Source organism: Vitis vinifera, chromosome 16, assembly GCF_030704535.1.
Source record: "Vitis vinifera cultivar Pinot Noir 40024 chromosome 16, ASM3070453v1".
In the NCBI taxonomy this organism is placed as follows: domain Eukaryota; kingdom Viridiplantae; phylum Streptophyta; class Magnoliopsida; order Vitales; family Vitaceae; genus Vitis; species Vitis vinifera.
This window is the reverse complement of record NC_081820.1, coordinates 843,017-862,883: the sequence shown is the minus strand read 5'-3', so window position 1 is coordinate 862,883 and position 19,867 is coordinate 843,017. Positions and strand designations below refer to the sequence as shown.

Below are 19,867 nucleotides of genomic sequence, written 5' to 3'. Positions count from 1 at the left end.
TAATTGTATTTAATTTTTAACTATTTCAGTTTTAATTTTTTAAAATATTTTATTTTATTGTTGCTCAATATTCCTAAAAATGTTTGTTTTTGGGAGAAAAAATTCCACAATTTAACAAAATCACAACTAAAAGGGAAATCAATTTTTTGACTTATAAAAAAGTGTATTTATTTTAAAATATTTTTAAATGAACAAAGATAAATTAATTTATAAACTTTGGGGTTTTTTTTCTATATTTATTCAAAATAATAAATTATAAACCACTTTTCCCAATAAGGAAACTATTATTCTTCTTGTGTAATTTTGTATTTTTTTATGCTTTTTATGGGTCATTATTTGAATAATCAACAAGGAATAATGGAAAAAAAAATTAAGGTTATGTTTGTATTAACTTCAAGATGTTAAAAGCTATTTTCTAAATTTAGATGCATTTGAGTAATTTTTTCCAAAATATTTCTTATAAAAAAGTTTCTACACCTCTTTAAATAATTTTATGTAAAGAAATTTTAGGCTAGAAAAAAGGAAAATTAATACAATGCTTATGTTTGGATTGATTATTGAGTTTAATAAAAGTTTTTATATTTATTTGATTCAATAAGTTAAAAACCCAACATTAAAAAAACTCATATTAATATAAAATTAAAAAAATCCTGCTTTTTATAGAAATTTTATTTTGATTTATATAAGAAGTTAGTTTGTTTGCTTATAATGTTTATGTTTTAAAATAAATTTAATATGCAAGTTTTATAAGAAATTTTTTTATATTTAATAAAATTTTTATAATATTAATATTACTCTTTAAAAATTATGATTTTAACTTCGATTTTAATATTTAATTATTTAAAAATTTGCTTTCTCGGGGATTTTTATACACTCCTTCGTTGTTGTAAGTATCTTGGATGAGTGTCCAACAAAGAAGGTATGAAATCTAGAGATCCAAATGAAGGAGATGAAGAGGAGGAATAGATTAAGAGAAAGCAACAAAAAGTAATATAAGCCAAACGTCCACTTGCCTTCCTTATCCTAAAGCCCAAAGTAGAAAAAGCATTGTTTTCACTCTAATGCTTGATTACTTTACCCTTTCCTCTTTTTTATTTTTTTATTTTATTTTTATTATTTAAATAAAGGAATATAAATAATAAAAAAAATCTCCCCCGATGGGCGGATGGATGTAGAAACTGAAGCAGCAAAAGAAGCAGAAGTCTATTTGCTAGGGCACGGGTGAACACGTGGTGTGCTGACGTGGCATTTGAGTTTCCTCCGTTATTCGAAATTGTTGCAATCAAAGCCGCCAAATCTCTTACTCTCTCTCACGTATTCAGGTTTCACAGAAGAAAGGAGGGAACAGGCTTTTCCGGTGCACCCGCGGTGAGACTATCAACACAAACCCTAGGGTTTTGCAAATCTCTTGAATGAGGTTTGTTTTTTTTAGTTTTTTTTTTCTTTTCTTTATTTATTTATCGTTAATGCGATGATTGATTTGGTTTGGTTTGGTTTTGAGTTTCCGATTGATCCGCGCTTTCGTTTTCGTTCCCGTTTTCCGTTTGTCTGACGAGAAAACCGAGGGGAGGATAAGAGGATAGCGTTGTTTGACTCCTTTGTCTTTATTTATTTATTTTTTATGAGGAAATGGATGAATCGAGGTTTGATTTCTGCTCCGGTTGCCCGCATTTTTCTCTGCCGCCAAATGGTTGTTCTGTTGTAATGTGTTTGATTTGATTCACAGATTGGAGGAATGTCCGTATCAAAACAATCTTGGCTTAATATACAGTTTACTGTGACCACATTGAATGTTAAACTCAACATGCCATAGTTTCCTCTATTTAGGTATGTGAATCTGAATGCATATGTATTTGATGCTGTAATGTGTTATTGGATGTAAAGGTGTAGAATGATGGTGCAAAATAGTGTTTTTTAGGTATTTTTTGGGGTTGAGATTCTTGGCAGAAGTGATGGGTTGTGATGTAGGATATTTGTCCGGGTGAGGGGCCTCAAGGAAAGTGGTTGTGGGTTGACAAGCTGTGGTCATTGTAAGCCGGTTGGGTGTCGCATTTGTTTAATTTGTGCACATCCTTGTGGGTTTTTTTCACTGTTTTTTGAGTGGGTCTTCTTTCCGCAGTTGGAATTGAATCTTTGATGAAAAGGAATTTAATTAATGGAAAGGAAGGAAAAGGAATTGGATTTTATTTTCCTTCTATTGTAAATGTGAAGGGATTTCTCATGAAGAAGTTTGGCCCTTGGTGCTATGTTTAAAATATGAGTATGATAGGGATGTAGAAGAAATTTTTAGTCTCAAGAGGATCGCATCCAAATTCCATCACCTTGCTTGGATGTGTTTTCAAATTCTTCAAATCTTCTTCAATTCCTCTAGAATGTAAATTATGTTGGTTCCTAGCATCAGAATTTACTAATTTCAACTCTTATCATTTTCTTCTTGAAAATCTTCCATTCCTAAGGCAGGGTCATGCTCCATTTGGCCCTAGAAAAGGATTGGGGGGGCAGAATAGTGAACTCCAAAATAGCTTACTAAAGGAAGTTATTCAGGTAAATTTTCAAGATGGATTCTGTTCTCAAGCTTTTTCATCCTTTTTCTTTGCCTTTTCCGCGTTCTTTGCAATATTCAAAAGGAGTCTTGATTTTTGAATATGTGCTGTTTTATAGTTGAGTTGGTTCTGATATTGATTGTCTACCCTTATCTTTGCTGTCGAAACTGTTATAGTTGCTGTCGTAGCATTTGAGTAATGCTGCATCAAGCTGTAAGGCAGCCAACTAGAAATTTCTGTTCTTGTTTCAAAGCCATGTAATTCTTATGCCGTAAGCAGCCTTAAGTTGTTGCTCAAGGAATTGACCCATGGCTTAATCTTAGCAGCTCAGATACCATGAGGTTTATTTCTTATAACAACAATCAATTAAGAGGTACAAGAGTTATATATTGAGCCTCCTATTGTGTCTCTGTCACCTGATATCTTTGGGCCTCAATGCTATGAGGTTTATGACTTGCAACGTCTATGGCTGATGCATCTGTAACATTTTAAGCCTCTACTTGCCTCTGAGATGTTTGCTTGAAACTTCCATTGCATTACACTATTGATACTTAAAATTTTGTTTTACCTTTCAGGTTTTAATATCTAGCACTTCATTATTGTATATAAGTTATAACATCTTTAATGTTTAATATAATCCCTCTATCCATATTAAATATCTTTATAGTGGATATTAGTAGGGATTTGGATCCATTGCCTACATTCTACACATTTTAAAACATTAACTATTTCTTGGCTACTTTATTTATCTTTATGGATTTGACCCTGTTGCATAACATGTCAGTTTCCATCTCTTTTTTGAAACTAATGAGTATTTCATTTTTCCAAAAAGAGAAAAAAAAATAAAATCTAAGGAAGGGAATTTCATTGATCAGGAAAGTGCTTATGCATGGTATACCCATGGGAAAAGAAGTTTAATTTGCTTGGCTTCATGATTAACACCAAGAAATTGTTTGTTAAAATAAAATTTGGCACATCTAGAGTTAAAGAAACAATTTGTAGCAAAACATATTTGACCATCAAAGGTTTTTTTTTTTTTTTTTTTTGATTTATTTCTTATTTTTTGAGTTTGGTTTGTGCTTAGTTTTCTATTTTATTTTTAATAAATATTGTTTGAAATCTACATTTGTTGTTCTATGGTTTTATTGTGACTTGTTTGTTCTTCTTTTACCATATCTTCATAATCTGAACAACCAAACTTGGGTATGATAATATCGTGAGATATTTAACAGGTAGGTGGATGGAAAAAACTTAGTGAAACTTAAGGTTGAAACACATCGATGCTAATAATGCTTTTCTCTTCAGAGAGGAAATGAGGTTATATGGACTAGAGTGTAACTGCCTTAGTAGCTTCTTGAGTGAAATAATGGAGAGATATGAATCGATACATATGTAGGTGAAGAAAATTTGGTAAAAGACAATGTCCAACATTTAAAGTATTGAAGTCATTGAACAGTCAGAGTCATTATTTTAAGCTCAATGTCAAGTGCAGGTCTTTATTGAAATAAGACATATATTACATAATTCAATAAGTTGATGCTGAGTACCCAAGAGAATGCACGTGAATTAAACTAAATTTACTAGGTTGATGCAGGTGTCACAATTAAGAATTTATTTTTAAAATCATGAAGCAAGAATGGTCATAATGGGAGACCAACATCGAAATCTCCTCATTAATCACAAAATGAATTCTTCTCAATGGGTTTCTAATTTAAATGAGTTGATCTATAAAAGGGAAAGGGTCTAGAATTTAATTTGATGTCAACTCAGATAACAAATGTGATCTCAAGTTGGCAGGTCCCCGTTATCAAGTTACTACTCCATATTCCAAATCAAGTTCTCCATCTTTGTCCATAAATTTGGGTATTATTCATTTAAGTAGAAGATTTATTTTCTTCTGATTTTTCTGAAAAAGGTACAAAGAACACTATGATAGAACAAGTTTACTGTGGTTTACATCTTCGGTCTTTTTTGCAACCAAATAGGGAAGGCTGTAAAGATCAGCATGAGGCCATGTTTGTTTATTTTTTTGGACTTCAGATGCTTTAATACCATTTTTTTTTCAAGTTAGATCTTAAATTTCGGATATTATGTTTGAAATTACAAAATGTCAGAAATTTTAACTTGTATTTGAAATTTAAAGTTTGAATGATACTTTTACATTGATTTCTGTTTGGATTCAGGCAAATTCAAACTTATATTAAGAACAAACACCACCTAGTTTTGACATTCTAACAGGAAGGGATTTATTTATCTAAAATGTGGAGAATAATCATGATTGGAAGTGATTCTTCCACCATTACTTAACATTTCGGAATAGCTAGTATAGTTGAACTTGCTTTAGCATATATCTCCTAAGACCCCCTCGAGAGGTGGAGTCTTTGTTTTGGAAACTTCATTCTTTGGCTGTTAGAAGAGATGTGGAGGATACTTTGAGCTGGAGAGAAAATAGGACTGGTTGTTTTTTTGTTAGTTTTCTCTACCCTTCCTACACAAGGGCTTCTAGAGATCCTTTCCCTTGGTGCATTATTTGGAAGTCTTGGGCTCCAGTGAGAGTGGGTTTTTTTGCTTGGGAAGCGCCTTGGAATAGAGTTTTGACTACCGACCAATTGAAAAGAAGGGGATGGAACATGCCAAATAGATGTTTCTTGTGTAAAGAAGAAGAAGAAACTAATGACCGTCTTTTTTTGTTTTGTAACAAAGCTAGTATGTTGTGGAATCTGATCTTCTCCCTTTTTGATGTGCAATGGGTTTTGCATTCCACCGTGAGGGGGAACTTGCTTGGATGGAATGACACGTTTGTGGGTAAAAGAAGGGTGAAGGCATGGAGGGCTGCCCCTTTATGCCTAATGTGGACCTTATGGAAGGAAAGGAGTGGGAGAGCGTTCAGTGGTGTTGAACGGGCTGACCAAATCATCAAATATTTTTTTTTGTATAATTTTGTGAATTGGGCTAAGGTATATATAAAGGATCATACTTTGTTAATGTTTGATTTTGTAGATTGGTTATTCGTTAAGGGGTGGCTTGTTTGTCTTTGGGATGCCTAGTTTTTTGGGTGTTTAGTGTATACTATGTGTGTACTGTTTTCGCCCTTTTTTTGGCTTTTCTAATACATGCTCTTACTTATAAAAAAAAATTCTCTTAAGGTCCCCTCCCTCTCACCCCTTTTTTTTCTTCAGGGAACTTCTTATAATAACAACATCATGATGAACCGTTGAATAGTTGTCTCATAATGAGTATGGCATTTTTTTTTTTAATCAGAAACAAAAATGTATTAATTAATGATAATAAAACATAAGAAGGATGAGAAATCCCCCCCATGAAATTCAAAGGTGATTAAAACACCCAAGAAAACCTTCACTTTACAAGGAGATTTGTACAAAAAGAATAAAAAGAGTATACAAAAATACAACTCCAAAAGCTCAATGAGTATGCCATATTTTGAAGGACTGTCATGAATATAATATGGCAAACAATTGTTATTTTTTGATAGGCATACAAACTTTTAATCATCTTAATTAGCACTGTTCTTCTAAAGTCATACATGGATCATTATTTTTCTTGAATTTGCAGTCAAGAAGAATTTCTAATTCTGTTCTCACTATTACCTAGTTATTCTTGCCAAACATTATAAGATGCATGTTGAGTCAATTCTAAGTTGATCAGGCTGGTTGCTGATAGTCATCTCTGTTTTAGTTCATCATGTAGGATGCACGAAATCTTCCGTCTCTTCATGCCAAATTTGAGATACTTTGTTCATGTGCGATAACTTTTGTAAATTTGTGATGGTTTTGTGATAATAGCTAATAGAGTACATTTTAATCATTTAGGCATTGCCTGGTTCGACTTAGGGCACACCTTCTTAGTGAGGTACAATTGCTTTTGCTCAACCTACAGACCTTGATGATACTCTTTTTGAGCTAGTTGACTTTGTTGCCAAACCATTATTGTAGGCATTATATCATTGGATAATGCCATGAGTCTTGGTAAAGCATCCATGAGTTTGTTGGATTTTCCGAGGAATGCTGCAAAGGGTTGTTCATGTAAGGAGATGGTGGTCAGGGTGGAGGAGATGGAGCCCTTTAAGGCCATGGAGTCCAGTTGCGATTTGGTAGGGGAGGGGTAATTTATGACGATCTTTTCAGTAGGTTGGCCAATTTCAGTAGCTTTGTGGGGATCCCAGTTGTGGGTTTTGAAAAGGAGATTAACTCCCTTATGAGGAAAATGGAGACAAGAAAGGAAAGAGGAAACCTTTCTCGTCATCTCGTTTTGAGAGGAAAATCTGCAAACTAGAGTGCTCAGTTGATTACAATAGTTCTCCTCTAATAGTCAGGGAAAGGGGGATGAGGGATGAGGATTCAACTCTCATTATGTGACGTTGTTTTTTTATCTCAGTTTAGTTGAGGGATTTTGGTTGCAGGCTTGCTTAGGGGGCAGATTGTGTTCTTTTCAGGTGTTAAGGTGTTTCAGTTGGTCTAGGTTTGAGGTGTTTCCTGGTTTTGGGAGTACCTACTAAGGGCAGTCCAGCTTTCTAAAGGTGTAGGGGGTTGGTTTTTGTTTGGGTGGTTGGTATTTGCTTTTTCCTTCTCTCTCTTGCTTGTCTTTTGGCCTTGATGCTCCATTTTTCAAGTGCTTTTTATATATTCTCCTAATTTAACTTTCAAAAAAAAAAAAAAAAAAAAAATCTATTAAAAGGTAGGCTTATGCTTTGAGATGCCACTTAAGATCATCTTTGAGCATCCAAAAATTACCATTATTCTATTAAAAGGTAGGCTGATGCTTTGGGATGCAGCTTAAGATCATCTTTGATGACTGTCGATGCAAAACCTTAAGAGGCTTACGTACCACGAGGCCTCTTATGACTTGAAATGCTCATCTATTTAGCCTTCTCTTTTTAATGTCTGAGAAATATATCTCAAAATTTAACCAAATTTAGGGGATTCTTTTTACATTATTGAGTCTAAAGTATAATATTTTCCTGCTATTTAATGCAATGAATATGTTTATTTCTCATCCAAATATAATATTTCCCCTTCTAATCTTTATTTGCAAAAAGTATAAGTTTCTTGTATAAGTGGACCTTTGTGCAAGAGGAAGTTTTATCATTTTTCTAAATGATTTATATAATTATGTAACTTCTTGAGTTCATGATGTTATGTGTTTGCCTGTGTTTCTCTTGCACAAAGGTCCACTTTATAAAGAGGGAAAAGAGTAAATGTCCATGGGAGTGAGATGGGAGATTAAACCTTAAGTGGAAGAGTCAAACTGGAATAAGAGGCCAATGGTGCTTGGGCTGTGGAATATGCTATATGCTTAGGATCTCATTAGGGGCTGTTTACCATTTCCTTCTGATCCAGTATTTCTTGCAAGGCTTATTGTCCTTAGGTTTTTATTTTTTATTTTTATTTTTATTTTTATTTTTTTTAATTTTAAAATATATATAATAATTTTATTTTATTTTTTATACTTAGAAATCCCCAAAGTGCCAGCTGTTCATGACTAATGGAATATACTCAATTCTTTGGGAAACTTTGTCAATAACAGCTAAATCTCTTATGTTATACTGCTATCACTTTATGTCATCATTTGCCCTGCAATTTTGACAGATGGAGAAACATTTTCTCATTAAATTTTGAATATTTTTCAGTAGAAAAATTCCTTTACCTAGATTGTGCCATTGGCGGTGCAATCTGGACAAATTTGCAGTTCTTTTAATTAATGTGATTATTTTAATTTAACCATTTCACAAACTGTTAAATGCATAAATCACAACAATTGGATTTTTTTCTACTTAGTATTTCCTTTAAACAAAATCTTGTATTAGTTTAAAGAATCTGCAAGAGTCGTACTGGGATTATGATCTATTTCAATGTAAATGGAAGTGCTGGATTTTTTGTGGACGACTTGGAGTTTCTCAATAGGTGCATTGTTAAAGAATCTGGACTGTAATTTTATCTGGGAGTGATCATTTTTCTCTTGCTTATCCGAAATGAAAATATGGCCATCAGGAATTTTCTTTTTGCTTCTAGTTGGAATTAGTGTGGGCCTTGTTTGAGTGGACTGCAATATTTGGTGAAATTTTCCCACCATCCATCAATTTTATTTTCTTCCTTAGAATTCATTATTTGGTCACAATTGATTTATGTGGAAGAATGTAATTAGGAAAGATTATAGTTGTATATTTTTGCAACTAAGGAGAGGATTAGGACAATCCTGTAATAAAGGAGATTTGATAGAATTAGGTTAGGAAAGTTTCTATTTTTTGTGCTAGGAATATTTATGTAAAATATTTGAGAATGTACAGATTGAAATTAAGGAAGAAATTTATTCTCTTATTTTTGAATTCTTCTTCATTTTACTTGGTATTAGAGTTCAGGTTGAAGATTTCTAGAAGAGCAAAAGATTACAAAGCACACAAGATGAAGACAAAATGAATTTCAATTGAAGGTGGAGTTGATTGACTTAATGGCATTTGTTCCAAGGTGGAGATTGTTGGAAAGTGTCCCAAGTTCCTAATTAGTAGAGATTCTTTTTTTTGTAAATAATATTGTATAAAATATTTCCTAAGTTGATAAATTATTGTAATATTAGATTTCCTTATAGAATAAGGAAAGTTATTAAAAATATCTCTATAAATATTTTAGGTCATGAGAGAAAAAGATTATGAGATAAGGATGTGCTTGTAAAGACCATATGAGTTGGATAGAGATGTGCTTGTAAAGACTATATGAGGTGGATAGAGATGTGAGGAAGAATGAGAGACACTCGGTGGAGTGAGGGAGCTCATGGTTCAGGGTATGGATACAAAAAGTGGGGAAACATGAGATGTTTCAAGAACCCAATAGTTGTATCTGATTATGTCTTTTATAATATTTAATATGGTATAGTGAAATGATTCTTTCTCATTCATGAATGTAGGTATGGTTGACCAAATTACGTTAAAACCTCATGTACTGTGGATTGTTTTATTTTTATGTTTTCGAACTAACATTGTTTGAATTAAAGATTCTACAAGCACAACAAATTAGTATCAAAGCCTTAGGTTTCAAAAGTCCCATGGAAATACTCTCATCGTTTTGTCCTAATATGAGAACCACAAACCATCTCACTCCTAAGATATTTGGGTGTGTGTCCTTTGTGCAGGTTTACAATCTAAACAGGGGAAAATTGGATTTAAGAGCAATCAAATGTATTTGTGTGGGATATTTGTCAACTTAAAAGGGATAAAAGTGTCATCAACCACCATCCAAATTTTTTTGTCTCAACTAATGTTACTTTCAACGAAAGTGGGTCTTATTTTCCCACTCTTTATCTTCAGGGGGAGAATTCCATTGAGGAAGACAAGGATTAGGATTCCTGTTTCATTGATTCCTTTCACTTATTGACCCTCCTAAAGTGTCTGATCCAATATTTATACCTCTCATTGATCGTATTGACCCTCTTAAAGTGTTTGATCCGGTATCTGTACCATCCTTTGAACCCGAGTCATCCATTAAACTTGCTTCTAAGAATCAAATGACTGGCAAAGTGTACTCAAGGAAGAAAGCTGCAATTCCTTAACTTTTACAAGTCTAAAAATCTCAACCAACTTCTAGAAATGAGGCAATAGTCTCTCATCTTCCTTTATAAATTGAGGCAAAACTTTAGTTTGAACAACCTATAGACCAAAACCCCCCTATTGCCATCAGGAAGGCAACGAAGGAATGTACTAAACATCCCTTTTATCCACTTTCCCATGTTGTGTCATTCGAAAAGTTGTCTCCATCCCGTAAGAGTTTTTTTACAAGTTTGAACAATATTCATGTTCCTATCACTCTATTTGCAACTTTATTTAATGAAAATTGGAGACAAGCCATGAATGGAGAAATGGAGGCATTGGAGAAAAATAAAACTTGGGAGTTGGTAGATTTGCTTGCAGGAAAAAGACCAATGGGATGTAAGTGGGTTTATACTGTTAAGTATGAAGCAGATGAGACATTAGAAAGGTACAAGACAAGATTGGTGGCTAAAAGATATACTCAAACATGTGGCATGGATTATCTAGTGACATTTGCGCCGGTTGCAAACATGAACATAGTTAGAGTTTTGTTATCATTTCTGAATGAACATTTGGAAGAAAAGATTTATATGGAAGTCCTTCCTGGATTTGGAAGTGATCTAGCCATTAAAAAAGTGTGTAAACTAAAGAAAACTCTATATGGGTTGAAACAATCTCCAAGGACGTGGTTTGGAAGGTTTGTTAAAGTGATGAAAAACATGAAATAAGGATAAAGTTAGGGAGATCATATGTTGTTCATCAAACATTCAAATTTAGGGGGAGTTACAACTCTTTTGGTATATATCGATGATATCATTGTAACGGGAAATGATGAAAAAGAGAGACAGACTTTGAAGCAATGCTTAACCAAGGAATTTGAGATTAAAGAGTTAGGAAGGTTGAAATACTTCTTAGGAATCGAAGTTGCACATTCTAAGTAGGGGATTTTTATTTCTCAGCATAAACATGTAACAATCCTTCTCAAGTAAACAAGAAAGTTGGTATGTAAACTAGTAAGCATAAGCTTGGAGAGGTTGAGGAAGATATTGCGATATATAGAGAGATGTATCAACGTCTGGTGGGAAGACTCATTTATCTCTCTCACAGAAGACAAGATATGGCATATATTGTGATTGTGATTAGCTAGTTCATGCGTAGTCCAAAAGAGGTTCATCTACAAGCTACCAATTGAGTGTTACAATACCTTAAGGGGTCTCCAGAAAGGGGCATCCTATTTAAATGAAACTCAGGACTAGTACTTGAAGCATACATAAATGCAGATTATGTTGGATCTGTGGTTGACAAAAAATCAACCATTGGGTATTACACCTTTCTTGGTGAGAATCTGGTAACATGGAGAAGCAAGAAACAAAGTTTGGTGGCGAGGTCAAGTACAGAAGCAAAATTCCGCACAATGGCCCAAGGAGTTTGTGAACTACTATGCTTGAAGATTGTTTTGGAAGATTTGAAGATTAAATGGGATGGCCCAATGAGACTTTATTTTGATAATAAATCAGCAATCAATATCGCACATAATTCAGTGCAACATGATCGAATGAAGCACATAAAAATAGACAAATATTTTATTAAGGAGAAATTAGATAGTGGGTTGATTAGTGCTCCTTATGTATTTACTAATTGTCAACTTGTAGATATACTCACCAAAGGTTTAAGCAGTATGACGTTTCAAGCAAGTGTATCTAAGCTTGGAATAGAAAACATCTATTCACTGGCTTGACGGGGAGTGTGGAAGAATGTAATTAGGAAAGATTATAGCTGTATATTTTTGTAATTAAGGAGAGGATTAAGACAATCCTGTAATCAAGGGGATTTGAGTGAATTTGGTTAGGAAAGTTTCTATTTTTTGTGTTAGGAATATTTGTATAAATATGTAGGTATGTACAGATTGAAATTAAGGAAGAAATTTATTCTCTTACCTTCCAATTCTTCTTCATTCTACAATTTAAGATGTTTGCTTTTCAATATTCTAGTTAGTCTTTACCCAGGTGCAAAATCTACCACATATACATATGCTTCTTTCCTGATGCAATTTAATTTAATTTCTCTGTCATATAGATAACCATGGAATTTTGGTGCATTGTCGATGTAGGTCATACTTGGATGCTTCAGAGTTCTTCCCTCCAGCAATTCTCTAGCTCTTAAAATGAAACCAAGAACAAATGGGGTACCTAGAGCTCAAAAATCCAGAAATTTTCAGGGTGAAGGACCAAATTGGGTCCTTCTTGCAGGGGGTGCTTTGTTAAGTACGCTATCCATTCGTCTTGGCTACAAGCTGAAGCAGGCTCTGGACACAAAGCAACAGGAGAATGCAAGTAATGGTTTGAAAGGTTTTTTCATAAGTAAAGCATTGGCAAGTTTTCTTAGTTTACCTGCTTCTAACATTCAGAGTTACTTAAAAATTCAGGTAGTGGGAAATCTGCTGACAGAAATAAGTCGGGAGCTTGTCGTTTGCATTCAAATGCATATTCTTTTACCCGAGAGGATAATAGTTGCTTCCATTGTGTTTCAGGTATGGGACATTTTCCTCCTCAACTGATATTTCATTTTACCCTCTGAAGGAACAAAAATTGTTCATTTTTCTAATTCTGCATGATTTTTTTTAATGCTTAATTATCTTTTTTATTGTTTGGGCTGTCTATATTTTGATATGGCATGAAAATGTGTTTGTTTCTGATAAAAAAGAAAAAAAAAAAAGATATGGCAGCATGATTACATCTAATGGGATTCTTTTTGATAGGCAAAGGTAGAATATATTAATAGTGCCTAACAAAAGGCAAACAAAGGTATGTCATGATGAATACAAAGGTGCCAAAATGGCCAAACAATGCTAATGGAAAAACAAAAACAGCTCCCTCATCTCACTTAGAGCTTAACCAATCAATGAAGTCCAACATGGACAAAGAGTTATCACCAGTCTACATTCTAAACCACTTCCAAAAAATACACATGAAAGTTTGTTTGATTATTTGGTCCCTTTTTTTCAATGTTTTCAAAAGCTCTCCTATTTATTTATTTCCAAATTATTCAAAATAAACACAAGGGGCAGCTCTCCAAGCTTTCATCCTCTTTTTCTCGACACATAAACCATTCCAACTTAAAAAGGCCTTTCTCACAGTAGAGTGCATCACCCATTTTATCCCAAGTAGAGCATAAATAAGATGCCACAACGTGATTGCTAGTGAACATTGAAGGAGGATATGATCACTTGTTTCTTCATTGCCTTTAGACAAATAACATATATTTTAGGATTCTCCATCCTCTCCTTCTAAGTTGGTCTAATGTCAAAATCCTCTACAAGTAGCTTTTCATTTAGAGAAACTTACCCTCATCAGGATCCAAGGATTCCAAATCAAGCTTGTAGGGAATGCCTTTGAATTTCAATGGAAAAGGGGGGAATAAAAAGACTTAACTAAGAAAATGTCACATCTTGTGTTCTGCTAAACCATCCTATACTCTATTCCATTGCAATGACAATGCCTGCAGATTCCTGAAAAAGGCTTCCACCTTATCTAATTCCCAATCATGGATCCCTCTTGTGAACCTAAGGTTCCAACACCCACCCTTCCTAATTTGCTCCCACATTTCGGCTACCCATGCATTTCTGGTGGAATCTATTGAGAGCAGCGTATGGAAAGCCTCACCTAAGGGTTCATTCCCACACTATCTGTCCGTCTAAAATTCTACCATTTTCCCATTTCCCATCTTGAAGGTTGTTTTGCTTTTAAAGCCTTCCCACTTGCTCTTGATAGCCTTCCACACCCCCCCATACCTTGCCCAAACTCTTTTAGAGCACCATCCTCCCTCTTCTTTCCTATAGTTCCCCGAAAATAACCCCTTGCAAAGGGAGTTGCTCTCGCAAGCAAATCTCCACAACCTCTTGCTAAGGAAAGCTTTGTTAAGGATGGACGACCTTCTAATTCCTAAACCCCCGCTTTTCTTCTCTTGACAAATTGAGGACCAATTTGCCAAGTGCAGCTTGCTCTTAAGGTCCCCTCCCTCCCAAGGGAAGTTCCTTTAGATCTTTTCCAACTTGAAACTCACCTTTCTTGAAATAATGAAGAGGGATGTGGAGTAAATTGACAAGCTAGAAAGCATACTCTTAATTAGAGTTAATCTGCCTCCTTTTGATAAATACTGTCTTTTCCACATAACAAATCGTTTTTGAAATCTCTCCTTAATCATATCTCAAACTCAAGTTGATTTGAAAGGAGTTCCTAGTGGAAGGCCAAGATATCTATAAGGAAGGGTTCCCACGCTAGAACCTAAGACCTTAGCAGACTCTTCCACATTGGCAACTTTCACAATAGGAATTTACTCACTTTTCTCCAAATTGTTCTTAAGGCCTAAGATTGTGTCAAACCACATGACAATTCAACTCAAGTATTCCATTTTCTCCTTAAGGATAAGTGAATCATTGGCAAAAAGCAAATGGGACACCTCCATTCCATTTCCTCCTTTTCCACGAATTGTGAAACCCGAGATGAACCCCTCTTCCTTTGCCCAGTTTAGGATAGACGAAAGAGCCTACATATCTAGATAAAGAGATACGGGGATGAAGTATCACCTTGCCTCCATCCTCTAGAATTTTGAAAGTAACTTGAAGGGCTTTCATTTGCCAAAACAAAGAACCAAGCTGTAGAGATGTACCACTTGATCCAATTTATCCACTTGGGGCGAAAACCCATTTTCTTGAAAACTACTAATAATAAGTCCTGATTGACATGATCAAATGTCTTTTCAATATCCAGTTTACTGATGATCCCTTATTGACACATGTCATCCTAGAGTCAATGATTTTATTAGTGATGAGAACAACATTTAGAATTTGCCTTCCCTCCACAAAGGCATATTTGAAGGCCGAGACTGCTTTACCCCCACTTTTTTAAGCTTGTTGGCAAGGGCTTTTGCTAATGACTTATGTAAACCTCCCCTTAAACTGATTGGTGTGAAATCTTGTCTTCAATACCTATAAAATGCCTTTTCAATATCCAGTTTATAGATGATCCACTTATCGGCACATTTCATCCTAGAGTTGATGACTTCACTAGTAATGAGGACAACATTCAGAATTTACCTTCCTTCCACAAAGGCATACTGGAAGGCTGAGACCACTTTACCCTCACATTTTTAAGCTTGTTGGCAAGGACTTCTACTAATAGCTTGTGTAAATCACTCCTTAAACTGATTGGTCTGAAATCTTGTTTTCAACACCTTTTTTTTTTTGGAAACTAACACTATGAAGGTGGCATTTAGACTTCTTTGAACAGTGCCCAGCTTGTAGAACTCCCTCAAAGAGCCCATCACTTCATGCTTCACAAAGTTCCAGCTGAATTGCTAGAAGACCATAGAGAAACCATCTAGCCTAGGGGTTTAATCCCCACACAATCAGAGAGGGGTGAAAATACATTGTCCTCCAAAAAAGGAGCCCCCAAACGTACCAAATCTTCTCTATCAAATTTTAAAAAATCACTCCATTGATACTTGGTCTCCATTCCCCTACTTGGAAAGAAGGCATTGAAAAGCATTAGCCACCCCCTCCTTAGTGTTTGCATCCTTTGACAATGTAACATCGTTTACCTAACTTTATCTAAATAGTTCCTTCTTCTATGAGCATTGATCATCTTATTGAAAAACTTTGTGTTCTTCTCTTTAGGAGTATAACTAAAACTGAAAAAACCAAAGAATTGATCTAAACTAATCATATCAGTTTGATTATCAATAACCATAAAGGTTGGTTCGGTTTGAGAATTTTAAAAACTGACTTTGACGGTTCGATTTCGGGTTTCCTTATCTCCTTACCAATATAACTAAACCAAATCGACATTTTAAAACTAAGGTCAAAACGACATTCAATATTTGATGGGTTTTTTTATAACTTTATTAAATTTCACTATTCTTGGACTAAGGTCAAATTAATTTTAAATGCATTCATTATATTTTAAGCTTAAAAGTTTAAATATATTTTGGACTTTAAATCCAAGTTGGTTTCAATTCATTTTAAAAACAAATTATATTTAAGATCTAAATCAACTTTCATCTAACCAATCATCTAAACCGAACCAAACTGACCTTAATCAAGCTTGGTTTGGTTTGGTTTGGTTTTTCCATCACTAAAAGGTTAGTTCGGTTTTGGTTCAAATGTAAATTGACCATGTCGGTTCGACTAATTTTTCCCCTAAAAATCAATTGAACCACATCATTTTACATGCCTACTTATCTCCCTCTTTAAGTCATAATTTTCTAGACTTTTGTCTCCACCAAACTTCCTCCGTTGCCTTCCTTTTGGCCAATTCTCTTTAAATAAATGAATGGGTTCTCTTTCCTTTGTGTCCTGATAACCAATTTGATTCAGGGCTACTGCTTTGTTGGTGGCAATGTTTCTAAAAACATCTCTATTCCAAACTTTAAGATCATGCTTTAGGGCTTTGAGCTTGCCGCCAAGATGTGGCTATATGAACCCCCAATTGAGTAGCTACTCCACTAATTTCTAATCAGGTTCTTGAACCCTTCCTTGTTCAGTCACATATTTTCAAAAAAGGCGTTCCACTCCTCATGCCCCCTATATCCAATAAAATGGGAGTGTGATGGGACACTGGTCTTGGCAAAACACATTGGGTCAAGCCACTGAGGTGATTTTCCCACTCTTCAGAAATCAAGAAATGATCCAGCCTAGAAGAAGATTAGTTATTCAACCCACCACACAAAGTAAAAGGATCACCTGCCAAGGGGAGGTACCTCAAGTGAAGCTCCTCAATGAAGATTGGGAAAATTTATGGTTGCTAATTTTGGAGGCTTTGTCTCTGTTTTTCCCTTTGTAGTTTGTTGAAATAATTTAATGGGTGTCAATGGTTTGCAAAGGTTGAAGGTGGGAAGAGGAAACCTAGCAGGATTATGCAATGCTGTTAGAAACTGTGTCCCCTTCAGTCTGGACTATGTAATATTTTAGATGATGGGCCAGTTTGACTTTGCATTATCAATCTAAGAGTTTTTCAGAGTTGTGTGTTAAATTCTCATTACTTTTCATATCATTCATTTCATACAAGAAATGGACCATTCTTGGGCAAATCAAGATTGAATTGCTTTCGTTTTTGAAGCCAAAGCATCTCCTTAATTCCATAGTCTAATTTGAGACTATAAATCCTAGTTATAATGAAAATTCTGATATCAAAATTTTCTTGAGGGATGTCTTGATAAATGAATTTAGGAGTTTCCATCTCCTTTTCTTTCTTAATGGTTCTCAGTGTTTATGAAACAGGATCTGAAGGCATCTTGGATGTTAATCACCACCAGCCCAATGGCCAAATACTGACAGAGTCTGATGTAGCTCTCCCTTTGGTGATGGTGCCTGCCCCTGAATATACCAAAGAGAACGGTGTTGTCTGGGCATCCTCCCCTGAGCGCCTTGAGCTGCCTCCAAAGCCATTCCACCACTCAAACTGCTCAGACTCGCCATGTGTCTCAGAATCTGGCTCTGACATCTTCAGTAAGCGGGAAGTGATACAAAAGCTGAGGCAGCAATTGAAGAAAAGAGACGACATGATACTGGAGATGCAGGATCAAATCATGGAATTGCAGAACTCATTGAGCTCTCAGCTGTCCCATTCCTCACATCTGCAGGTGCAGCTTGATGCTGCAAACAGGGATCTGTTTGATTCTGAGAGAGAAATCCAGAGGCTCAGAAAGGCAATTGCAGATCACTGTGTTGGCCATGTGGGCTTCAATGAAAACCCCTCACCAGCCATGACCTGCCCATCTGAACCAAGAAACGGCCATGCAAATGGGTATCTCAACGGAGACACCAACCTGGAGTCACCAGAAAAAGGAAGAGGAGACAGTGAGAGGATTGAGATGCTGAGAAGGGAAGTCGGAGAGTTGAGGGAAGTGATAGAAGGAAAGGAGTACCTGCTGCAGAGCTACAAGGAGCAGAAGGTGGAGCTCTCCATGAAGATCAAAGAGTTGCAGCAGAGACTAGACTCTCAGCTACCAAATATTTTGTAGACAACAGCCTAAGTTGTGTATTCTTGTTTGTTTCTCTTTCCCCCCTTTTTTTTTTCTCTTTCTGATTCCAATAGTTGTCTCTGGTCTTTGTCTCTCGAGTCGTAGTTAGTAGGAATGCATTGTGATGCAGTGAGCTTGTTCATGTGTGCATTTGTGACAGAAAAAGAGAGGTTTTAATAGGTTGAATGCAGCTTAGGGTTAGGGCATGGGGCTGTTGTTATGGTATGCTGTAATGAACTATCTGTTGATTTGAGCAATATTTGCAAATCTATATAAAAAATTGATGACAAGTTTTCCCTAGAAGGTTTTCAGAACCATCTATCATGAGCAAGCTCTAAGGAACTTGAGAAGGCTACTAAAAATGGAATACTATTTTTTGTATAACAAAAAATATAATAAAACAATTAATAATAATAATATATATATATATATATATATATATATATATATATATATATATATATATATATATATATATATAAATGTGAATAGTAATAGTAGAAAAAAAATGATATTGACACTATTAAATAAAGCTTAGATAATTATATATAATTATTTTGATTTCTTTTGGAGCAATTTTATGGACATTATTTGAATTTTGCCAAGGATGATAATCAAATATAACTTTTTTTATTTTTTTATTTTTTAAATATCAATATCATTAAATTACAAATATTTTTCATATTTTAATAACATGGATGAGGGTATTTTCTAATTTTTCATTCTAAATATGGTTGAGTCACTAACCAGATATGGATTCGGATGAATCCCAAAACATTGGGAAGAATTTTCTTTGGAAGGAACTTGGAACTTTCCTTGTGGAATAAGATTCATCTAGGGTTAGAATCTTTGGCCTAAAAATAAATATATAATAAAAGGTCTCATTCGATCATGGGCTTACTTTCGAAAGGTGGGTGCAACTTTCACTCCTTGATTTGCTCTTCATCATTTTCTTCATTATTTTAATTCAATTTTTAATATTTTATTTCATATGATTATTATTTGGCTTAAATCTAGCTTGATGCCCAAGCATTAGAAAAGGAATAAAAAAAGTGAAACATTCTCCACTTGGGAAGAATATATTATTACCCATATCTTATTCAAAAGAATAATACTAATAATACTTTTAGTTTGATTTTTTTTTATATATAATAATGTAAAATTATTTTTATTTTTATTTATTGTCAATTCTTTTGTAGTAATTTTTTTTTATTATTTATATTTAAATGACTTTAATAAAACTACTTTTACTTTAAAAATAGAATCAATTACATACTAAGTAACCTAGTTGGTCGGGTGAACTTAGGTTTTAATTTTACCCTCGATGATACCTTGAATTTATCGATTGTTGTCAGACGATCACACCCTGATGTTTTGGGTTCCCCTAGAGAGTCCTAAGGATTTGATCGTAGAAAGTTTCTCGATTAACCAAATATCAAAATGTATATTAATAAAAAAAAAAATGACAATATTAAGAAAATTTAAGGTTATTATTTAAAAATATAATTTATTAAATATAAATTATGTTATGCAAATGATTAATAAGGGTTTTTTTTTTTGTAAATTGTTCATGCAAATAATCTTCTAATTTATTAATAAACTTTTGTTAAAAAAGCTTTTTGAGATTTTTTTCCCTAAAATAAGTTATTTTTGATAATAAATTTGAGTTGTTTTTTAGTATTTTTTATTAAAAATAATTATTTAATTTTTTTTTTATGAATTTTTTTAACCATTTCCATTATATTTTTAATAATATTATTTTTTTAAA

At 34.1% G+C, this 19,867-nt stretch overlaps 1 protein-coding gene across 7 annotated transcripts; it reads left to right on the top strand.

The window, feature by feature from the left end:
* Window positions 1–1,149: 1,149 nt before the first annotated feature.
* On the top strand, window positions 1,150–18,402 carry LOC100247776 (uncharacterized). 7 transcript variants are annotated; one of them, XM_010663777.3, is made up of 6 exons: window positions 1,150–1,417; window positions 1,727–1,827; window positions 2,457–2,544; window positions 12,191–12,413; window positions 12,506–12,610; window positions 17,357–18,402. In XM_010663777.3, the coding sequence occupies exons 4-6, from the start codon at window positions 12,245–12,247 to the stop codon at window positions 18,097–18,099; spliced, it is 1,017 nt and encodes a 338-aa protein (XP_010662079.1). In that variant the 5' UTR covers window positions 1,150–1,417; window positions 1,727–1,827; window positions 2,457–2,544; window positions 12,191–12,244; the 3' UTR covers window positions 18,100–18,402. The 7 variants fall into 7 exon arrangements, with proteins under 7 accessions (XP_010662079.1, XP_010662082.1, XP_059589588.1 ...); XM_010663780.3 differs by having other exon boundaries at window positions 1,150–1,643; XM_059733605.1 differs by lacking the exons at window positions 1,727–1,827; window positions 2,457–2,544 and adding an exon at window positions 8,913–9,025 and having other exon boundaries at window positions 1,150–1,368.
* Window positions 18,403–19,867: the final 1,465 nt, after the last annotated feature.